The 25089-nt window shown below is 39.4% G+C and overlaps 2 protein-coding genes across 10 annotated transcripts in view; one reads left to right on the top strand and one right to left on the bottom strand.

The window, feature by feature from the left end:
* Positions 1-25089, top strand: part of LOC141437922 (solute carrier family 35 member C2-like) — a 309412-nt gene that overhangs the window by 98505 nt on the left and 185818 nt on the right. The window lies entirely within an intron of this gene.
* LOC141437737 (uncharacterized) overlaps positions 1-25089 on the bottom strand; it is an 84158-nt gene that overhangs the window by 57645 nt on the left and 1424 nt on the right. For 8 of the 9 annotated variants that reach the window (XM_074101256.1, XM_074101246.1, XM_074101291.1 and 5 more), the window contains exons 2-5: positions 4891-5005; positions 3487-3657; positions 1112-1292; positions 106-230 (exon numbers count right to left, since the gene is read on the bottom strand). In XM_074101256.1, coding sequence (XP_073957357.1) covers positions 106-230; positions 1112-1292; positions 3487-3657; positions 4891-5005 — 592 coding nt within the window. Of the gene's footprint in view, positions 1-105; positions 231-1111; positions 1293-3486; positions 3658-4890; positions 5006-19043; positions 19132-25089 lie in introns of those variants that run through there. The other variant, XM_074101237.1, reaches the window with a different exon arrangement.

Here is a 25089-nt window from a genome sequence, read left to right on the forward strand (position 1 = left end):
TTCCGCTCAAAGACAGTGCAGACAGAGGAATTGCGGTGAATATCTTGGGAACTATGCCCCAGGCTGATTACTAAGTCGTATTAACTAGGGCATTCCTCGACTTACCTTGAACCACCTCAGCACAGGAGTAGGCACACCAATGACCTTGCACTCCAGCGAAACCGTGCCCTGCTCCGTGAGGATGGCACGCAACTCCTCCACGAATTCTGGCCGCTTATAGGCTTTTGGAACTGCAGCAAGAAAGAAAAGAAAAAAAATGTTAACAGAAATTATGTCCGCTGAAAAATAACATTAAACAGCGTGTTTCAACTCATTACACCGAATTAATCTCACTCATCACTCACACATAGCCATCGTCATACTTGACTCATCATTACACGTGACAGTATTTCACACCTAACCACCTCAGTCATACCCTGATCCATCATTACGCGTCCCTAACCCACCTTTACGTCAACCTCACACGATCACATCTAACTTAACATGACACCTTACTCATTATAACACCTAAGACATCATCACATTATACCTGACCTGACCCAATATTACCCCAAAACCATCATCACACCTAACCCATCATCACATCTAAGCCCACGTACCTAGAACGTTAGTGTGCGGAGCAGATGGGGCGGTCTCCGCAGCGCGCGTCCAGCGTCCGGCGTCGTCCATACTCACGGCGGCCACGTCCGCGCACCGGAAGTAGCCCTTGTGTACCAACAAGACCCGCTCGTCTCTATCAGTGTCCACCCATGTCATCACAATAACTAAATAATAAACTTTATCAGGTGTGCCATTCCAGTGTTCACCGAAATTGTCATCATATGTATGTAATTCATCGTCACACCTGATGCAGGTTACACTTAACCTAACCCCACACCTAAACCATCATCACACTTAAACATATACCCCCATCATCACACGGAACCTATCATCACGACTAATCCAACAACATAACTAGCCTATCATAATACCTAACCCACACACAGACACAATCCTAACCCGTCATCACACCTAACCCTCCATCACACCTCAGCACCTCACCTAACTTTACACCTGACCCACTATTACACCTAAACCATCATCACACCTAATCTATCGTCACACACCATACCTAGAACGTTGAGGTGTGCGGAGCAGCTGGCGCGGCCGCCGGCGTTCTCCGCAGCGCACGTCCAGCGCCCGGCGTCGTCCACACTAACGGCGGCAACGTCTGCGCACCAAAAGTTGCCGTCGCGCACCAGCGAGACTCGTTCCGCCTCCATCAGACGACGCTCGTTGCGGTACCATGTCACCTGCGATCAAGATTATCGCTAATTTAATCTTTCGATGCGACCCCCCTACAGTCTTGATGGGGTCTGAGTCTGAGGCTGACCTTTTTAAAGTTATATAATAGTTTTCAAATCTCAGCGAACAAATGAATGTGAGTTGCGTTGGGATTCAATTTTAATGGGCTTAACTAGGGAAGGTACGGACGCTCCGCGAGGCGGAGCTCCGTTGGCTTAAATCAATAAATTTTAATGCTGGTTGTAATACAGGGTGAAATTTTTGGACCGTTCAAATTTTATGTACTTGCTCAGACCATCAATCTGAACAACTTTCATAATGGGAGCAACTCTGAAATCACGAAAAAAAACAGCTGTTTCATACAAAAGTTCGTTACCTACTTGACCAAAAAGTATGAAACAGCTTCTTTTTTTTCGTGATTTCAGAGTTGCTCCCATAATGAAAGTTGTTCAGATGTATGTATAAAATTTGTATACAAAATTTACAAAAGTATACAAAATTTGAACGGTCCATAAAATCTCATCCTGTATAATTACGGTGCTCATTTTCGTATTAAAATACTTCGTTTGGTGTTAAGTAATGCTACAATAAAGTAAGAGAACGTAAAAGTACCGGTTGTAATTTAAATCAGGCTTTCAACCAAGCATCCAGGGCATACACGATCAATGGCACCCTGCGTTTTAAAAAAAACAGGGACCTTGACGCAAAGGAATTCACGATACAGCCGAATGACATAATTCTATTTCCAAACATCCGCCGTAGTATTTATAATGTTTTTTTGAGAGCACGTTTACGCGTCTGTGGAACAATGATGCCTATTTAAAAATAGAACTCCAGTGACGTCATAGCCAAACAAAATGGAATCTTGTTTTTTCGCACTGGACCTTGCAGATACTATAAATCGGATAGGTTTGTTTTTTTTAAGCCAAATAGTGCTCTGCAAATTGGTCTATAGTTTATGTCTTGGAATAGCAGATCGACGAGGCTCTTGTTAACTTCGGAATGTTGAACGCCGTCGTCCCTGTGAAATGTCACTTTTGACAGTTCGCTTTGCATTTGTACTATACAGGATGTACCTAACATTTAGATCGGTCAGTATGGGAAAGTCTGAAAATGTAAGACATATGAAGAGCCGTTCTTAGAAACCATGTTGTCGATTTTAGTAACAATAAAAACTACATTCATACATTTACAAAAAAACTTGTAAGTACTTACTCTGTTCGTTCGTTCGTAGGTACATTATTTCTATTTGGATATCGATAGTAGATCATATGCAATAAATGTTACTATGAAACGAGATACATCTAGGATAAATAAAATGCAGTGCATTTCATATTCTCTAAAAATGTAAGTTTTATTTTTCAAAACGCCCAGGTTCGATTCCCGAGCTGAAGACAAGTTCTTTTTTTTAATGTACGTATACAAGTTTTTTATGTCTTATAGTTTCAGACTTTGCCATACTGACCGATCAAAATGTTACACTCTGTATATCGATACGGTCAAAGTAACAAAAATATGTATGAACTATATTATGGTTAACTGGATTAATTCGTGTATATGGATATATATTTTTGTAACTTTAACCGTATCGATCTCTCTCGTTTGAGTAACTATACAAAAAAAACTATCTTTGAAAAAAAAATCGATATGGTCAAAAAGTGAATATCAGGTATCTCTATCAATGAACTGAGTATGTGAAGTTTACCGAAATCATGAAAAATACGGTGTATAGGTATAGGTACAGGATTTCCCAAACCTATGGCCACATGGAGGAAAAGCATGATTGAGCCTTTTGATCAGTACCGCAAAATACAGTTTTTTTTTTTTACTATTTGGCGGGTTCGACTCCCGGTTCAGACAGAGGATTATAAAAATTTCTTTGAATGCAATTTATATTGTTTAAAAAAATGCGTCTTCTTTCAATAAAATTGTCTATCTTCAATATTTAAGAAGCTTTGAAAAGATCTTTTTTCTGGATAAGTTCGCTTTTGTATTATTTTTGTTCTGTTTTATATTACTTTGGTGTTTTATGTACAATAAAGTGTTTACATACATACCGACGCTTGGAAGGAGAAATTGAATTATATACATGTATACAACTCACTATCTAAAAAAATGTCGCTTAGTCAATTTCTCCTTTCGAGCGTCGATACATATTTTCCCTGCATGTGGCATAGCCATGGGACACCCTGTATACAGTACCTTGCACTCTGTGGAGCTGACGATCTCGACCAGGAACCGTGTGCGCGTGCCCACTTTGACGGTGAGGTCCTGGAGCCTGCGCAGGAAGGTGGGCGGGTCCTCGCCACTCGCCGCCTCCTCCGCGATCTCGAGCCGCACGCGCGCGGTGTCGCTGCCCGCAGCATTGCTCGCCTGACACAAACAATTATTGTTATATAACTTGAAACAAACATGTGATTTGTTCCTGATTCGTCATATTCCTAATCACTTCCTAACTGGTCATATTCCTGATTCGTCATATTCCTTACTCGTCATACCATTACATTTGCCTGCACAAAATTAATTATAATATTTAAATCCTCTGTGGTAAATGATAATGAGAATGAAGCCATGGTGGCCTAGTGGTTTGACCTATCGCCTCTCAAGCAGAGGGTCGTGGGTTCGAACCCTGGCTCGCACCTCTGAGTTTTTCGAAAGTCATGTGCGGAATTACATTTGAAATTTACCACGAGCTTTGCGGTGAAGGAAAACATCGTGAGGAAACCTGCACAAACCTGCGAAGCGATTCAATGGTGCGTGCGAAGTTCCCAATCCGCACTGGGCCCGCGTGGGAACTATGGCCCAAGCCCTCTTTTTCTGAGAGGAGGCCTGTGCCCAGCAGTGGGACGTGTATAGGCTGGGATGTGTGTGGTGTGATAAAGGGGCTCCTAAATGATAATATGGGCTCGGCAAGACGGTGTCCATGTTTTCACTAGTTGCCGGCCACATTTGTGGCCCGTCTAGGAGCAAGAACCATATTGCCTATATACGTCCCTGCTCTAGAACAAGAGGGCTGATAAGAGCCACCAACACCAATAGTTGCAGGTTTCGGCCTTCACAAATCGTGGTAAATTTCAAATGTAATTCCGCACATGAATTTCGAAAACTCAGAGGTGCGTTTGAACTCTGATTGAGAGGCAATAGGTCAAACCACTAGGCCACCACGGCTTCAGAACCATAATATAGTGCCAGAAACAGATCAAAGTTTTTGTTCGACAAAATCTTAGTCGGTTAGGTTAAGTAATTTTTATATGACCGGGTGGTCCGGGTGGACTGATTCAGGGCACTTTATTACATCGGTTCTGGGTGGTCATAAAAAAATAACCAAATAAGCACGTGTTCGTAATTTGACTGTACAATGACGAGTGAAGAATATGAAAGAAAAGAAGGAAAGAAAGAAAATAATTTATTTATAACAGAAATGACATTTTACGGTTAAGAAAAATAACAATAAGAAGTGTTGCCGCTATAAAAAGACGACCGAATATGACGAATCAGGAATATGACCAATTAGGAATATAACGAATCAGGAACGAATCAAACCTGTTAAGACGAACCGCTGGAGAAAAGCCCCAGTTTTCCCGCAATAAGCATCCACCAACTTACTTGTAGCGTGTAGACGCCGCCGTCACTTGCCCGCGAGGATGTGACGGTCAGCCGCACGCCGCCCGCGTCGTCCGAACTGACGAACCGCTCATCGAGAGAGGCCCCAGCCCTGCTCCTGCGCAACAAATCGTAATCTCAATAGGGTAGTTCCAGGAAGTGGTCGGACGGGTAAAGATGGGTCTGCTAGGCTTCTTCTAGAAACTAGGCTGACATACACTAACTTAGAAGACTGGGGGCTGTTTCACCGTCCATTGATTTGTGTTAACTGACGGTTAAATGTGAGGCCGTCTCTATTTGTTTCGTTCGAATAGATTTAACGTTGTGTAACCAATTACTGTATGGTTTAACAGCCACTACTGTGGAAACTGTACGTTCTGAAATTAAGATTTCATGAATAGTGAAATCACACTCTACTAACGATTCGCGTTAAAAACGACTTCATTTCAAAGTTCAATATCTCAAAAACGAACCGATTTTGATAAAACATGTCTCCATCGCTAGAAAACCTGCTTTGAAATAAAAAAAATGCATTCAAATTGGTCCAACTTTTTAAGAGCAACGGTGCCACAGACAGACACACAGACACACGATAGTGGGAGAACGGACTCCTGAAAAAACTTCATGACCCCACAGGGAAGGTGTTAAAGACAAACTAAATTCCAGATCCTTAATGAAAAGTAAAATAAACTCAAAATAATTTAAGAATTGAACTTCAAACGCTCAGCGTTACGCAAAGCATTATAATTAACTTTCGATGTCACCGGTGAATGGGAATTCGCTTGGCATGCAACGACGTTATTTATTTGTGGCAGCCATTTTGAGAAAAATGCTTCATTGACGCTCTGTATTGGCTGAAACTAAGTCAAAGTCAAAGTCAAAATATTTTTATTCAATTTAGGCTATAACAAGTTATGAATGTCAAAAAAATTCCACCGGTTCGGAAAAGCTGAGAAGAATAAGAAACTCAACGAGGTATATAATTTTTTTTTAAACAGATTTACAATATTATTAAATGATATGTATACATCACAAGTATTAACACAACTTAACACAGTAGGTTCGCTATTTAAAGGGATCGGTAATGGGATCGGAATTATTTCCAAATATCGTCCATGATATAATCATTTTTATAATACTCCTTTGATATTAATGTCTTCTTGACAATAGATCTGAATTTTGTATCCGTTTCATTTATAATATTTTTTGGAAGGATGCAACAAATACCGTAAACTGCTTCAACTTTGCCCTCTGGCCCCAACATTGCCTGATTCGATTTAGAGTCGAACTTAGCACCCTTTAGGTTTTAAAACTTTTATCCCCCCGTAATAATAATTCCCGTGTAGATAAAAGTTTAAAACTTATAAGAGTGCTAAGTTATCGACTCTAAATCAACTCAGGCAATGTTGGGGCCAGAGGGCAAACTTGAAGCAGTTTACGGTACGTAAAATATAAGGATGGCGTCGCATTATCATACAGCAAGTAAAATTGCATTTCCATTAGACTAAAATAAAACATAATTTTCTCTTCCTATGCTCGTAAAGTTGGTATTTATGCCGGATCTAGGCAACATAAAATTACTTTTTATGCTCAAGTGCATAAAGTAAAATCTTCGTCTAATACCAAGGTTGGTAATCAGGTGTCAACAGCCACAAACAAAAAAAGTTTCTATATTTTAATCAATCAAAATAAATCAATATAAAGAAAAAATAATAACTAAATAGCAATGCATTAAAATTAAAAGGTACCTACTAAGTCAACAATTGTTTCCACTGTTGCTATTTAAGTTCCTCTCAATCCGGCTCGGGTGGCTATGAGCGCCTCGGGTAAAATGGCTCGTTTTATGCTCTGGTCGCACAATCTACTATTTTATGACTAATATATTTCGGGACGCAGCCACACTAGCCATTCTTTATTTCTTCCAGGACAGCAATCTACGGGTTTAAGCTAAGATCTAACACACTTGAAATCACAATCCATTTTACCACTTCTTTCTGTCAGACGAGGGAAGAAAGGGAGGGTGAATGAGAAATTTTATCAAAACAATTGAGGCAAAACGGGAGCATCCCTTTGGTAAAAGTAAAAAAATGCTGCTAAGGTAAGTTATCGATAGTTTTAGTGTTGGAAATAGTGGCTGCAAAATGTTCACCCATGACCTTGTGCCCTGATTTTGCGCGCCTAAAATAAACGACTGTTCGCTTCGGTCGCCAATGTTTTACGTTCAGTCAAATTGAATTTAAAAAAACCGGCCAAGTGGTGGTTCCGTACCATTAACTTTAAAACATTTATTTTGACATTAGCAAAAAAACGGCAAAAAAAATCAAATTCGTTACGAGTACCGTAAACTGCTTCAACTTTGCCCTCTGCCCCAAATTTATTCGATTTAAAGATAACAAAAGTTGCCTGATTTACTTTATAACGAATAATAATTCCCGTGTTGAAAGTTTTTTTTAAATTTCGATTTATCGAATCGGCTGTTGGGGCCAGAGGCAAAGTTAAATATTTATATTATTTTATTTATTTAATTATTTATTTTAAAGTGATTAAATAAATAAATATCACGGGACAATTCACACCAATTGACCTAGTCCCAAAGTAAGCTTAGCAAAGCTTGTGTTATAGCTACTAAGCCACGGATACATATAATTATATAGATATAGATTAGATACATACTTAAATACATATTAAACACCCAAGACCCGAGAACAAACATTCTTATTTTTAATACAAATATCTGCCCTGACACGGGAATCGAACCCGAGACCTCAAGCTTCGTAGTCAGGTTCTCTAACCACAAGGTCATCTGGTTGTCTATAACTGTGATTATATAACTAAAGATTCTGTGACTATTTCAAGCAAAAAACAATTACGTTTGTTGTATGGGAGCCCCCCTTAATTTTTTTTTTCTGTTTTTAGTATTTGTTGTTATAGTGGCCATAGTAATACATAATCTATGAAAATTTCAAGTGCCTTACTATCACGACTCAAGAGATAGAGCCCTGTGACAGACGGACGGACGGACAGACAGACAGCGGAGTCTCAGTAATAGGGTTCCGTCGGCACCCTTTGGGTACGGAACCCTAAAAACACAAATAGGTACCATCAGCCAAATATGTGGTCTACCACCATAAAGTTGATAATCGTTTGCATGTCATAAAACAATAATGCCAATAGACGTGTCTGTCAACTTGAAAGTTCGACTTTAGCGACATATTCATTTGATAGGAACTTGTTTAAAAATTGATAGACCACTTGCCCTCTAGAATAAATATTTTTAGGTACAAATTTTTAGATGAGTGGATAGGTTTGCAGGTGGTAGGACCATGTGCAAGGTCCACCCGGATTGCTACCACCATCTTGCTCGCTAATCCTGCCGCGAAGAAGCAGTGCTTGCACTGTTGTGTTTCGGCGTGGAGAGTAAGACAGCCGGTGAAATTACTGGCACTTGAGGTATCCCATCTAGACCTCTAGGTTGGCAACGCATCTGCAATACCCCTGGTGTTGCAGATGTTTATGAGCGGTGGTGATCTCTTACCATCAGGAGACCCACTTGCTCGTTTGCTATCCAGTCGAATAAAAAAAAATGATTAGTAGATATTTGAATGCGTATTTGTAAGAGAAGGCACGGGTTCCGTTGGTATGGTATGGAGGGCATGTGTGTCTGCAGGGCTACTACGAAACTCGAAGTTAGTATCGTACCGTCCCTCTCGCTCTCGGATTAAATAGTGTAAGTGTCAGAGGGACCGCACAACACGAACTTCGAGTTTCGAGTTTCGTAGTAGCCCTGCTGCTGTTACGGCTTTACTTACTGCTGCTGTCTTGGCTGGATCATGCTCATTTAAATCGTGTGGTTGTTGTTGTTTTTACAGTTAATGCATGTCAGTTCAAACTTTGGAACTGACATGTTCATGCATTGATCAAAGTTGCATAGTCATTTTGATATACATTCATCTAAATACAAAATTTGATGTACAAGACACTCCTAAATACGACGTATTTACAATTTCTTTTCGGTGAAAGCTGGTAAAAGGCGTGTGTTACGAAATTTGACAGCCGGGAAGTAAATCAGGCCAGACGTCAATAAGTTTCCTTTCCTTATGGGTTGGCGTCCGGGGCTATTTCAGTTCGAGCTTGCAGTGCACGGGTTAGTTAAACCAGCATGCAATCTACGAAGAATAATTGGATCAAAATTCTTTTCGTCGTAGAGTTTGTGACCTCTCTGTTACGAAAATATGTATGTCTCTTAACTAACAAATAAAGAAGATTGTTATCGTTTGTGATGAACAGTCAGTATTTATTTACCAGAGCTGACAGTATCTCAAAATATATGGGGATAAAACGTTAGTGGCCGGTTGTAACTATTTTTCTAACGTCACGTCAGTGATTTTTAGGGTTTCGGAGCCAAAATGGCAAAAACGGAACCCTTATAGTTTCGCCATGTCTGTCTGTTTTTCTGTCTGTCTGTCCGTCCGCGGCTTTACTCAGGGACTATCAGTGCTAGAAGACTGTAATTTTGCACGAATATAAACATAAACTATGTCGACAAAATAGTACCATAAAAAAATAAAAAAAAATTGTATAGGACGTCCCATAGACGTAAAGTGGGGGTGGTTTTTTTTCACATCCAACCCTATAGTGTGGGGTATCGTTAGATAGGTCTTTTAAAACCATTACGGGTTTGCTCAAACGATTTTTCGATTCAGCGATTTGTTAGCGAAATATTCAACTTTAAAGTGCAAATTTTCATTAAAATAGGGCGTCTCCCCCCCCTCTGAAATCTAAACCGGTGGGTGGAAAAATTTGAAATAATTCACAATGGTAGGAAGTATATCAAACTTACAAGGAAAACTATAACGGCTAAGTTTGCTTGAGAATTATTAGTAGTATAAGAGTAAATAGCAGCCTAAGGTATAAAATATACCTAAACTTGGAAGATTCTTAGAAAAATAGTACTTATTTTTTTCGTAATGGCTACGGAACCCTGTTTTGGGCGTGTCCGACACGCTCTTGGCCGGTTTTTAAATAGGTAGCCTTTTTAAGTATTTAGATATATTTTTTTATGTCGTAAGTACCTTCTTTAATAAAAATATATAAAAACAAATAAAGAAATATGTGATGCCATTGTTTCTTTTTTTCGGTGTAACTAATATTTAATTAGAGAAAAATGTGAAATATTTTTTAAGTTACAATTATAACCTAACCAACAAAAAGTTGGAAACCCCCGGACATTGTCACTTCAAAGTTCAATATCTCAAACACAGCAGAACTGATTTTGATGAAACATGAAAACAAAACAAATAAAAAAAACGCATTCAGATCGGTCCACCCGTTTAAGAGCTACGGTGCCAGACAGACACACAGCCACACATAGCGGTCAAACTTATAACACCCCTCTTTTTGCGTCGGGGGTTAAAAAACTCTACTCCGTCACATTTTTTCGGGGACAAAAACAAGACAAGGAAAAAAAATTTGACCCAATTTATGAGAGACGATTTAATTGGACGTTGAAAATTTTACCCGCCTACCCGTAGCAGGATTATGCTTTTTGAGGGTAAGTATGAAGTGGTTTGACCGGCCTCTCAAACAGATAATCATGGGTTCAAACCCCAGTTCGCGCACCTCTGAGTTTTGCGAAATTCATGTGCGAAATCATATTTGAAATTTACCTTTACGGTCAAGGAAAACATCGTGATAAACCTGCACAAACCTGCGAAGTTTTCATTGCGTGTATGAAGTTCCCATACCGCACTGGGCTCTAGTGGGAACTACGGCCCAACCCCTCTTATTCTTAAAGGAGGCGTGTGCCTATATTGAAATCAAGTGAATTTTGGTGAAAAAAGTGATTAGAAGTCTAGTTTAAAAGACACGAATTATAGATAAACGTGTTAGTTATGGATTCGATCCAGTGGGTGGGAAGAATTTTGATGAAATCGGTTTGTTTACGTTTACACTTATTATAAATTGGATTCATATAAAGTATAGGAAGAAGTGGCTGCTCTATATCCGAAAACTGACGGGAATTAAGATGACAAGAGAGAGAATGATAGCAGTTCAAATAGTAAAGCTAACTCTGCACCATAACCTTGTATTTGATGTGGGTCAGAGTTTTTTATAGAAATATTTCGTCTCAAATTCTCCGAAGCAACAAACACTATTAATCACTTTTAACGGAAAATTCTCCAGAAAAATAACTGCGCACAATGTCAGTGTTTGAGCGACCGAGCTTCGCTCGGCCGAAATTCGACTATGCACGTGTTTTCCAAAGGATACGACCAAGCTAGATCGATTGTACAGACACTTGTACTCGTATTGTACTATGGGTACTAGGCAACGGATAAACATATTTATACAGATAAATACATACTTAAATACATAATTAAACATCCAATACCCGAAAACAAACATTCGTGTTTATACAAATATCTGCCCCGACCGGGGATTGAACCCGGGACCTCAAGCCTAGTTAGATTTACTAATCACTTGGCATGCGTTCGTCAGTAATCAAAAATATGCTTGTATAATGCATATTATTCCATTGAATATGAGGGCTATCGCGTATGAATTCGCCGCTAGAGGCGCTAGTGTAGCGTGAGGTCTCCGAAATGTCAAATGTCACTGTTTTTGGGTGAGCTACGCGGGCTTATTTATAATTATAATAATTTTGTGATTATTTTGCAATATCTGAAATTAATTATGGCAAATATGCGTTACGGGGCAATGAATGTCTGTGTTTTGAAACAGTTCTGTCTTTCGGAAACTTATGTCCTCCCTTTTTTTCGAGCAAAACGGGACTACGCAACACAGCATCCTCGATATTTTCATGGTACGGTTTTAAGGTATAAAATATGATTTAAGTAAATGCAAATTTAGTTTTCACGCCCGTAATAACCAACTAACCACTATACTTTTTTTTTATTCGACTGGATGGCAAACGAGCAAGCGGGTCTCCTGATGGTAAGAGATCACTATCGCCCATAAACATCTGCAACACCAGGGGTATTGCAGACGCGTTGCCAACCTAGAGGCCTAAGATGGGATACCTCACGTGCCAGTAATTTCACCGGCTGTCTTACTCTCAGGCGGGACATTTGTCTATAGTGGCGCCAACTGGTGAGCGTGAAAACGGTAGCCCTCATTGTGATTGTAATGAGGTTATCGACCTAATTTCTGCGCGTTGTCGTCATCATCGAGCTAGATCGTTTGCGCAAGCACTGAGCGTCTGCCAAGCGCAAGCGCATATGAAGGGTTAGTACTTTGTGCATAGACTGATTGTCGAGTTAATCCTATTAATATTATAAATGCGAAAGTTTGTGCGTGAGTGAGAGAGTGAGTATGTTTGTTACTTTTTCACGCTGAATCGGCTGGACGGATTTGGATGAAATTTGGTAAAAAGTTAATATGTTATAGCATGTTTTAAAAAATAGGATAGGTACCTACTCTTTATCCCGATATTCCCACGGTATAGGGGTAACATCTCGAAATAACAACCGCTGGGCTTAGTCATGAAATTTGGTACGTAGGTAGCTGGATGTCTGGAATAACACATAAGCTCATTTTTATCCCGATATTCTCACGGGATAGGGATAAAATCTTGAAATTTCAAGAGTTGGATTTAGAGTAGGTAATTAAATTTTGGAGAGTACTCATAACACAACCTCAATGAAGACCACGATCACAATTTTGGATATTCACGGGGGAACATTGTAAAATTCTGGAATTTCAATTGTAACTACCTGTGCCCTTAGTGTAAGTTTTCGGTTACAAAATACGTCTCGATCGCGTTCGCGTAAGATCTCAATTTGTATGGAAACACGAACAGCGCCTCTAGCGGAACGTTTGCGATGTTCGTGTTTCCATACAAATTGAGATTTTACGCGAACGCGATCGAGACGTATTTTGTAACCGAAAACTTACACTAGGGGTACTGATCGAATAGTTTACGCGTGCGAAGCCTCGGGTAAACTCTAGTATAAGCATCGCAGTCTAAAGCAGCGTTTCCACCAATGTGCGAGGGTGTGATGTGTTTTCATTGACCAATAGAAACGCTTCATTTACAGATCTTTGCACAGCACATCTCTGGTGGAAACAGCTGAGCGGAGCGAGGCCAGGTATATGGAGCGTTTCTATTGGTTAACGAAAAACATGTTCCTCGCCACACATCCTCGCACATCTCTGGTGGAAACACTGCTTAATGGTCCTACGACCTTTTAACCCTATGCTTAGGTGCCGTCGTATCGCCTAACGTCGTTTGTCCTAATATAAATGTTGGTCCTATGGATCGATTGTCCTAATGAGACTGAAAATATTTGAGAACACCTCATGCGTTGGTTACTTAGAATGGGTTAGGTTAGATTTATTTTATAAAATTCCTGAAAAGTAGTTGGTTTCAGTATAATTAATAATTAGGGCAATCGACAATAGAATGAACATTACATTAGGGGAAACAATCATTCGGCGAAACGGTATAGACACATGCTAGGCTGTTTCCAACAAAATACGATGGCAAAACATTATTCAATACATTGCTTAGTTACCGTCATACAATACAATACAATACAATACAATAACTCTTTATTGCACATCAACACATAGTAAGCAGTACAGAAAACAGGTATATGGAGATTTACCAAGGTAAGCATATGCGGCCGACCATTTAAAATTGAACTTATAAACTCGAGGGTGCAATTTAGAATCCCAGTTTCAATTCTCAAGTGGGAACTAAATGCAGTTTTACAAGCAAATAAAAAGGTCGCCGACCTTCACAGAAATAGATAACTGAAATGTGGAAGACACATTAATGACAAAAGCTGATAATTTATGGGTCGAAACTGAGACAAAATCAACAGGAAAAGCTTTCTGGGGTATAAAAAGACAATTGGTAATCGCTAGAACCCGGCATCAAACGAACGATTCTTTCGCCGAATTTTTTTCCCCCGAACAATTAATTTCCCAACTGTTCCATTGGACGAACGATTTTTTTTACTGTATTTATTTCAGGATTGGTATCAAAGCTAACGTTACGTAATGCCGCTCAAAAATAGAACTAAGCTAATTTTACACTTAACAGAGTTTATAAAGGTTTGAAAATCAAGATTATAAGAGCAAGACATACTTGCATGTGACGTCACATGTAAGTAGTGCCATACTATTTACATAGAGAAAAAGTGTTTTAGAAAGAAACAGATAAATGTCGATTTAAAACAAAAAAAAACAATTTTCAACGTAATTAACTTTTCTCCACGCTAAACATTGATGTATACCTAAATTGCTGGTAAATTCAGGAGATGTCAAATGTCATATTTGCAAAGTACCTACGCTTGTTTAGTCAACAAAACTCGTTGGTTCTACCTCGCAATGTATGCAACTTGTACATTTAGTTTAGTTTTTGCCAGTCTGACTGGGCTAGGGTTGCCGTACGTCAGGATTTATACGGACCAGTCCGGATTATTGACCCTTTGTCAGGATTGCGGCCGGTCTTACCAAGTGCCCGGATTTTTAGAAATGAACTCATCATCATCATCCCAGCCTATATACGTCCCACTGCTGGGCACAGGCCTCCTCTCAGAACAAGAGGGCTTGGGCTATAGTTCCCACGCGGGCCCAGTGCGGATTGGGAACTTCACACGCACCATTGAATTGCTTCGCAGGTTTGTGCAGGTTTCCTCACGATGTTTTCCTTCACCGCAAAGCTCGTGGTAAATTTCAAATGTAATTCCGCGCATGAATTTGGAAAAACTCGGAGGTGCGAGCCGGGGTTTGAACCCACGACCCTCTGTTTGAGAGGCGATAGGTCAAACCACTAGGCCACCACGGCTTTTTTTTTTTTTTTTTTTTTATTTATTTTTTAAAGTAATGAACTCATTGAAAGAATAATTAAGTATTTGTTTTTATGATTAATTACTCCGTTTGCTGAATTATTTGCTAACTAGTTACAAACTCATTTTGGTTTTTGGTTTCAATTATCAATCAAAGGGTGAAGGCTAAAAAGTTGCACACCTTAACGCAAGTAGTTAGAATTAATATTATTATTTTCTAATAATTTTCGTGTCACAATTGAAGTGTCGTAGCGCAGCGCCGCGCCGGCACGTCATTCTACCTACGTCAAATATCTGTTACTAAAAATGACAGGACTTTTACGGTGATGTCAAGATTTTTTTCAGGACGTTTCATTTTTTCATATGGCAACCCTAAACTACACATAGGCACACAGTATTATAGGTACTCGTAGAGATACACATGTACTATTGTAAAGCGAGGCGTCGAGTCTAGTGTAATGCATAGCTTGAAATCGACACTAGCCTTTGTTTCTTAAGTCTAAGTGCACGGAGTCAAAAGACTGCTTTAATACCATGCTTGCTGATATCAATGTCATCTACATCACAAAGAACTTAGTGTTAGAAGTCCCTTCAAAAGATCCATTCTTTAAGAGGGTTATGGCTTTTGACATTAGGTACATTCGGACTTCCAATTCGATGAAACGGATAGTGGTTTGGCCGGATAGCGGATACCGGATATTCGGCGGGGCCGTTGGCCGGATAGCCGGATATCCGACCGCCGGATATTCGGCCTAGTTTTACGTACAATTAAATTAAGCTAATTCGAACATGTGCATGACACATCGTGCAGGTTGCAACTTGTGGAGTATAATTAATTAACTTAGGGGCTGTTTCACCACCCATTGATTAATTTTAACTGACGGATTAAATGTGATGTCGTTTCTGTTTGTTTAGTTTGAATGGACGCGAGACGGTACCTAAACTTGGAAGATTCCGTATAAAATACGAAATCCTTAGAAAAGTATTACTTATTTTTTCGTAATGGCTACGGAACCCTATTTTGGGCGTGTCCGACACGCTCTTGGCCATTTTTTTAGTATCATTTTTATTGTTAATACCAATTTGATACTTTGTCGATCAGTAAACAGATGAAAATACATTTTGTTCCGATTCCCAATAATACTTCTACTGAAATTTGTGAGATATATAATAACGTACCTTTGGGTTAAAATATTAAGTACTAGGTAATATCACAAATTCGAAAGCTTTGTCTTACTACAGAGACAGTTCCTACTCTTTCGCGCAAAACTGGAACTAGTTTGCCTAAAGTTTGGAATTTAGATAGCTGATATTTGGAATATCATATAGGCTACTTTCTATTTCAGTATTACAACGGAATAAGGATGTGTGAAATCCCTTAAGCTCAACTGCTAATTCTGCAGACAGTAAATTTTGCACGTTCTTCTTCATTCAAAGTAAATGAATATCAAGTAATTTTTATTGATTCCAATGGGATTATAGTTAAATTTCAGAGTTCAAATTTATACAACAAACGTGGGAAGTTGCGAATAACTACTACTTACTTCGTTTTTTTAGCATTAGAAAGAAATAAGGTAAGCGATCTTGTAAATGAATGATCTTGCCGTGTCGATCTTTTTATTGAAAAATAAGTCACAGCAAATAATGTAATAATTAGCAAGGACATGTGATCATTTTTTACATGTTTTTGGCATCATAAGTAATAGTTTAAAAAGTTTTTCAATAAAAAGAATCGTCAAGATGGTTACCCTTTTCCTAGTGCTAAAAAAACGAAGTATAAGGCTAAAATATCGGCTAAGGCTATAATATTATATACATTTAAGATTCTGTGCCGCAGTGGGACGTATATATATAGGCTGGAATGATGGTGAAATCAAAGATGGTCAATGCGTGTTATGAAGGAAAATCAATTCATTTAACTTTTATTATTTTATAAATCATATTAACTCTGAGAAGAGACCAGGCTACTACGAAACTCGAAACTCGAAGTTCGTGTCGTGCGGTCCCTCTCGCTCTCGTACTAAATAGTATGTGTCAGAGGGCAATAACCTGACCAGCGAAAAGTTGGAAAACCACCGACTTTGTCACTTCAAAGTTCTATACCTCAACGGCTGAACCGATTTTGATGAAACAAGTCTAAGAACCATCGCTAGAAAACCGCAAATAAAAAAACCGCATTCAAATCGGTCCACCCGTTTAACTACGGTGCCACAGACAGACACATAGCGGTCAAACTTACAACACCCCTCTTTTTGCGTCGGGGGTTAAAATATATTCATGCGAATATGTACGTATGCGTTGGACATTCCGTTTAACACGTCTGACATGTAACTAATCCTTCCTATTACGGTCATGGCACGTACGGTGTAAAGCCGAGTTTAGACTTGCAAGAAATATAGTGCAAGTTGCATTACATTGCGAGGCCGTAAAGCCAACGAGTTTGTAGTGGTCAATCGAACGCTGCAATGTAATGTAACTTGCACTATATTTCTTGCAAGTCTAAACTCGGCTTTATAAGTAAGGACAGTAATATATTATATTCGCTATGATTAGTTCACAGATGAATAACATACTAATGTATATTATAATTTTGTACAAACGCATGAAATACAAAACTGATGCAAACGGTCCATCCATCCATACTAATATTATAAATGCGAAAGTGTATGTTTGTCCGTCTTTCACGTCGAAACGGGGCGACGGATCGACGCGATTTTCGGCATAGAGATATATTATGGGCCAGAGAGTGAGATAGGCTACTTTTTATCCCGGAAAATGCACAGTTCCCGAGGGAACCTAGCCCTAGTTCAATCATAAATACTATTTAAATTGTTTCTAGAGACTACGTTTGCTTTCTATACCTTGGAAATTTTGTATGTGACACTCGCTAGAACTCTGTCACAGGGAGATTTGCTGCCTTTATCAAGTTTTATAGGGTTCCGTACCCAAAGGGTAAAAACGGGACCTATTACTAAGATTCCACTGTTCGTCTCTCTGTCTGTCACCAGGCTGTATCTCACGAACCGTGATAGCTAGACAGTTAAAATTTTCACAGATGATGTATTTCTATTGCCGATATAACAACAAATACTAAAACGGCCAAGTGCAAGTCGGTCCCGCGCACGAAGGTTTCCGTACCATTATCTATACAACATTAGACATTAGCAAAAAAACGGGAAAAAAACAATTTTGTTGTACGGGAGTCCCTTTTAAATATTTATTTTTTATTTAAGTTATTATACAACCAAAGATTCCGTGAATATTTCAAGCGTCTACCTGTTGCCGTTATTAATATCAAGCAAAAAAACGGCAAAACAATCACGTTTGTTGTATGGGAGCCCCCCTTAAATATTTATTTTATTCTGTTTTTAGTATTTTGTTGTTATAGCGGCCACAGTAAATCTGTGAAAATTTCAAGTGTCTAACTATTACGGCTCAAGAGATAGAGCCCTGTGACAGACGGACGGTCAGACAGACAGCGGAGTCTCAGTAATAGGTTTCTTGGCACCCTGTGGGTACGGAACCCTAAAAAATAAAACAAACCTTCAAGAGCGAAAACTCGCACACGAAGAGCTATGTACAGTCGAGGAATCTAAATCTCTTACTAGGAACAGGAACCTTCAGTAATTTAATTAAAGGATATTATAGTCCCCTCTGACAAGTATCAACACATCAACACCTACCTTAATATTAATACAAGCTTAATACAGTTTTGACTTTGACTGATTGAGTTGGTAGAACCCTGTCATAGCCAGCATTTACCACACTTATCAGAAACGTCTTTATAAGGAAACACACAAACTTGTCAAGGTATAGTTTTGCATACGATAGGCTCATTCCGTTATTTAATCCAATCACAAACGACAAAGTTGCCAAACGGACCCGAGGGTCCAATCCGAAATTGTAAAATCGAAATTCGTATAGCACCGTCCCACTCGCTCTCTTATTATATCAGTCCAAGTGTCTCGATTAAAAACGGAACGTTCAGAGTGAACTTCGATTTTCCACACGAACTACGATTTTCGAATTTCGTAGCAGCCCTGCTGACGATTTTACAGCCAACTGTGTCACAATTTTGTGATGGGTCTTAAACCCTCATCAAAGTATCAACTAGTGAACATTTATTGAGCGTTACTTTATCCACTTTTTAATAGTATTTTATACAGTATTTTATAGTATTTTATACAGTTTTCACACACTACAAGACCGCAGAACCTTACGTAAACAACAGCAACAACACTACATCTACACATCACCGCATCCCAATGAACGTACGGCCGGCGCAGCACCCAAACAACTCCGTATAACTCCTGAAGTAGGATGACTATGTAGAGCAGGTACCTGGTGTATATAGAGGAGCCCCTCACCACCCTGCCCGCGTCACCCTTGCAACAGTTGCTACCCATTGCGCGTACGCATCGTAACGCGCTCTCGGCTGGCGTGAGACTGAGTTTATTTTTAAGAGACGCGAGCGCCTCGATCATGCAATGCCAACGCAATTATAAATAATACAACGTAGAAAGATGGTTTTGAAATTAAAGTGCGGGCGTGGGAATTTGAATTTATAAATATCTTAGGGCAACATTCAACATTGATCTAGTAGTATAGTAAACTAAGCTAACAACAAAACTTTGGAGAACCTCCGACTTTGTCGCTTCAAAGTTCAATATAACAAAAACAACTAAACCGATTTTGAAAACATGTATAAGAACTATCGGTAAAAAACCTGTATCAAAAAAAACCGCATTCAAATCGGTGCACCCGTTTAATTTAAGAGCTACGGTGCCACAGACAGACAGACACAGACACACATATAAGTATAACACCCCTCTTTTTGCGTCGAAGGGTTAAAAACTATGCTCAATCAGAGTGGACCCGTATCTCAAATTGAGCACAAATTTTCATCTCTATCGAGTGGCGTAGAGTAGTGGGTGCGGGAGGGGAGGGGAGCGGTCCGCCCCGGGCGGCAATTTTGAGTGGGCGACAAAATTCCATAGTAAATAATACTGAAAGATAATAAAATTCGCACCTACATTTCGGACCGTTTAAAATGAGTACGAAATTTTCCATTACTTATACCTATTCTGTGCTATTATGTACTATGTACTATTATTCTGTGCTTATACTGTGAAATCGGGGAATCCCCTTTCTATAATTGAATGGTACAGTAATGTATCTTGTATAGGTATTTGCTATGGTAAATGGTGGTTTTTTTAAAACCTAAACAAGAGGGCGGCCAAATTTTCTTCCGCCCGGGCGGCTGTTCCCACGCTACGCTGTCTCTATCGAATGTTATTTTTGAGCTTCAAAGTTATTTATTTATTAATTTCATTGTAAAGTCATGTACATATTATGAGTTTTCATGATCATCATCATCATCATCATCATCGGACTATCTTAGTCTACTGCTGGGCACAGCCCTCTCCAATTGCACGCCACTGAGCACCAGAGAGAACCGTTTTAATCAAAACTACGTTTGCGTACGAAATTTCAAGTCGATGCCATTAACCGTTGAAGAGTTCCGTCCTGCGGAGACGATCCTGGCCGGAATACCAGAATGTCACTACTGGATTAATATACTTAGTTATTGTGATTGAACTTACATAAGCATGCGAAATTTTAGGTCAATTTGGAAGTGGGTCAAAGTTATTTAATAGGTACCTAAATACAAACAAACAATATTGTCTATATTTGTAGAAGAATTTTTTGTCTTGTAGGTAGGTGTATAATTTTATATATGAAGGGTCCACGGAAAGAACATGCCTAATCACCTTGTTTTAAAATTGAGATTTTAATCTCAAAATGTAGAGCTCAAGTACTATGACTTACCATTGAATTAAATAGTCTGAAAACAATAAAAAATCTATTTTTTGATCTTTTAAATAAATGGTAACCATAGTAATTGTTCGTGATGACTAACTTTCAAACCGCTATAACTCAAAAAGTTGCTTAGGTGACTAGACACGTTCTTTCCGTGGACCCTTCATATACTCGTATTGTATGTCACACTTCGGGTTTCTTAGACTCATGTTGGTAATTCCTCATTTACCGCCCTTAAGACACAATGTGCTAAAAACAACCTCCAGCTGTGCCTCCAGCAATCATGTTGTTGCGGGGTTGCGGCTGCGCAAAACACAATTAGTTCGCGGCACAATTAGTTCGCTCGTTCGCTACTAGATGGCAGTGTTAGAGATCACAACACATGGCGCTCGCGTCACGCGCCGTGGCCACTAGATGTCGCTAGTAGCGGTGGGATAAGTTTATTTTTGGTAAAAGGTGCCTTGGATGATGTCATACTAAATTAGTTTTGGCCCACCAACAATTAGAAAGCGTTTAAAATCGGATAAAATAGTTTCTGATAGTGAAAACACGTCGTAGACGTGTGAAATTCACACGTTCACGTGTGCTTTGGCTTTGAATTTCATTCAAACTTATTTTGTGTGAGTCATATATGTCAGCCACGTGCGTCAGTACTTTTGCCTCTTCGCGCTTTGGTCGCTCCTTCAGCATGGGGGCAGTGACTGCTGAAAAGGCAGCTCTTAAAAAGGCCAAAAAATACAAGGTGCTCGCAAACTATTTGTTTCTGCCGATGTCGCTGGAGACGACCGCTTGTCGGGGCTCAGAGGCAAAACATGTTTTTAATAAAGTGGGACGCCGTCTTCGTGAGGGATCTTGACCCGTTCTCTAGGTCGTTTCTGTGGTGCAAGGGATAACTCATCAACGCTGCAACGCTTCGCGGTTCGACGGTGCAATGCGGCATGTGTCGGGCACCTTTGAGCCTGGTATGACGCGGGGCGATTTATTTGACAGCAGTGGCGTAGCTACCAAGGGGCTAGGCGGGGCAGTGCCCCGGGGCCCTCAAGCTCAGGGGGGCCTCGAAATTCTGGTTTATAGCTGATGATAAAGTTGCTTAGCATTTTTTAATTATATATAATGATTTTACTTCAAAAAACCTTACCAGTTTTGATAGCAGTGGGCCCCATTTTTTTTTGCCCCAGGGCCCTAGGTTACCTAGCTACGCCACTGTTTGACAGACTGTAGTTTGAACTTAACTGCCGTTTTTATTATTAACATTGAAGTTAATAAATAGATAGGTATTATTTAAATTACTATTACCATCCCAGCGCATATACGCGTCCCACTGCTGGGCACAGGCCTCCTCTGTGAACAAGAGGGCTTGGGCCATAGTTCCCACGCGGGCCCAGTGCAGATTGGGAACTTCACACGCACCATTGAATTGCAGGTTTGTGCAGGTGTCCTCACGATGTTTTCCTTCACCGCAAAGCTCGTGGTAAAACTCAGAGGTGCGAGCCGGGGTTTGAACCCACGACCCGCTGCTTGAGAGGCGATAGGTCAAACCACTAGGCCACCACGGCTTCCCTTTCACAGCTTCACATTTTTTGTCATTTAGGGGCTGTTCCACCATCCATTGTTTAGTGTTAACTGGCGGTTAGGTGTGATGCCGTCTCTATTTGTTTTGTTCGAATAGACGGAGACGGCATCACATTTAACCGTCAGCTAACACTAATCAATGGATGGTGAAACAGCCCCTTAAACTACTATTATAGATATCAGAGATATCAGGCGTTACTATGTGGAGTCCTTATCAATGAATACCTACTTGTTTATAAACGACTAACGTTTACCCGCGGCTTCGCACGCGTAAGCTATTTGAGCAGGTAGTTGCAAGAAATTCCGGGATTTTACAATATTCCCCTGAAAATTCCCAAAATTTATACCTATCGTGGTCTTCATTGAGGTTGTGTTAAGAACAACTGTACAAACTTTGCTGTACATTGCTGGCAATTATAGTTTTGTTAGAAAGTTGACAAAGACAGCAATTTTAGTTTATTAATTAAATTAATGACATGGTTAAGTTACAGAAATACGTTACTTTAACCTCCCTTAAAGAAAGCCTGGCTGCCGGTGACACACTGTATAATTATTAGAAGTAGGTATACCTAGTGCCATTCACGAAGAGATTAATGACATTGTAATAAGAACCACGGCACGCGTCATCGTGAATGACTCTACCTATAATGTGCTAAATAGTGACGAACTGTCGTATATCGTATGTTTTGACACTACCCAGCCGTTCTGCACAAGGCCGTCATTGTTAGCAGATGACGCCTTTCTATCTTTGGTCTGTATCTTGTAAACATGTCTTTTCACCCGACCGCCAGAAAGAGGGTTATGTTTTTTAACCGCCGACGCAAAAATAAGGGTGCTATCAATTTAGACGCCATTGTCTGTCTGTGGAATACTAAATAATTTATTGAATCAGGCGTTACTTTGCGGAGGTCCATATCAATGAACTAAATCAATTACTTTTCTCATCCGTGACCTTATGATAGCTAACGTTTATGCAAGAAATGTATTTTCATGCAGGTCCTCCACCTCCACACTGTAAGAACACACACACCACACAAACTCATCTATCACCCACAACCACAATACACTGACGCGTTTCGAACTCAACCAGAGCTCATCTTCTAATTTTTTTGTTGCTCTGCTCTGTGGTTGTTTACGTCGACAAATTAATGCAAGCGAGTGTTCGATGTTCCTACAAGAGAATGTTCAAGTTTATTAAAACCTTTTAACAGAGGCGCTGGAAGCTTACAAAATATACAAAAAGAATGGCCCAATTTAATGAAAAATATATTATTATCGATAATTTTTGCATTTAAAGAAAGAAAGAAAGAAAAGAAAAAAACATTTATTGCCACAAAACACATTAAATAAGATTTCACACACATACATTTACACGTACATTTTTAAGAATTTTGTTTTCGCCAATCAGCTGTTTGTGTTGTTGATGTCGTCGTATGCGCATTTCGCCACCAACGAGGTGTATGATTTGTAATTGATCGATATCGATCATAATTAGTGTTATTACTTAGCTACTAGTGTTTACCCGGGGTTTTGCACACGTAAATCCTTAGATCCAGCAGCTGAATTGAAATTTCGGGATTTAAAAAAAACCCGTGGGTATTCCAAAAAATTAAATCGTGGTTTTCATTGACGTTACATTAAAAACAATCATGCCAAATTTCATGACTCTAAGCCCAGCGGTTGTTTCGAGATTTTATCGCTATCTCGTGGGAATATCGGAATAAAAAGTAGCCTATGTTTTACTCCACATGTCCAGCTCTACATACCAAATCTCATCCAAATCCATTCAGACGTTTTAGCGTGAAGGAGTAACAAACAAACTCACAAATTTTCGCATTTATAATATACTCGAACTGTAGGATAGGATAGGATAAGTAGGATTGGAAAAATGCACGATCGACGACAGCGCCACAAAGCGGTGGCAACTATGGACATTATTGAGCATATGATATGATGTTACAACTGTCAAGTGAGAAGTAATAATGTTTATCTACACCCATATAGTAAATCCTCAATAATGCGTTCAAAAACCATAGGTAATGACCAGCATTATGACATTGGATTCTATTATGAACACGGCTGAATCGTAATGGTCATTACCATACTGAAATCTGTATTGTAATGAGATTTCATACATCATTACAGCACGGGGGGGGGGCCGCGACCACGTGCAGCAGCAGGTCGTCGCGGGCGCAGCTCGTGGGGCAGACATACCTACCTAGTTCTCGTTAATGCAGGTCATTCTCAATGGTTCTTGAACACTGATAGAGGATTTAATACATGGATATAGATAAAATATTGTATGCAACTGTACGTAATTAGGCCTTAAAACACTCATGTGATCCTACTCGTGTTTTAAGGTCCCCTATTACGATACAGTTGCATAAAATACTATAATTAAATCTCATTATTATTATAATAATTATTAAACCGGGTGTGGCCTGTAATATGAGCAAATAAAACATAGATCATACTTGTCAAACTGAACAACATTAGTTCAGCGACTTAAAAATAATAGTTTTTAAAATTTTATTACACTTTTAAGTTTATTCGAAGAAGCAATGTAAAGCAAAATGCTTGTTGTTTGTAGCGTGACAGGCCACGTCAGTTGTGTTCTAGGATGGCGTACATTGATAGCAGTATTCAATTTGTATGAAAAAAGGAAAATTCAAAACACCATTATTTTTAAAAGTTGCTGAACTGTTGTTCAGAGGTGCGAGCCGGGGTTTGAACCCACGATCCTCTGCTTCAGAAGCGATAGGTCAAACCACTAGGCCACCACGGCTTTTTTTCTAGGCCACCACGGCTTTTTTTTTAAATATGATCACTGTTAATTTTTTTTCCATACATACCTATTAAATGTAATTTTCAATTTTTGCGAAGGTATGCGATAACAACATTGACAGCACATGGTCATATTTATCTAAGATGTCAAATAAATGTCAAAAAATAATTAAAAGCCCCCCGTACCAAGAGACAGCGATAACACCGCCAT

This window comes from Choristoneura fumiferana, chromosome Z (assembly GCF_025370935.1).
Source record: "Choristoneura fumiferana chromosome Z, NRCan_CFum_1, whole genome shotgun sequence".
In the NCBI taxonomy this organism is placed as follows: domain Eukaryota; kingdom Metazoa; phylum Arthropoda; class Insecta; order Lepidoptera; family Tortricidae; genus Choristoneura; species Choristoneura fumiferana.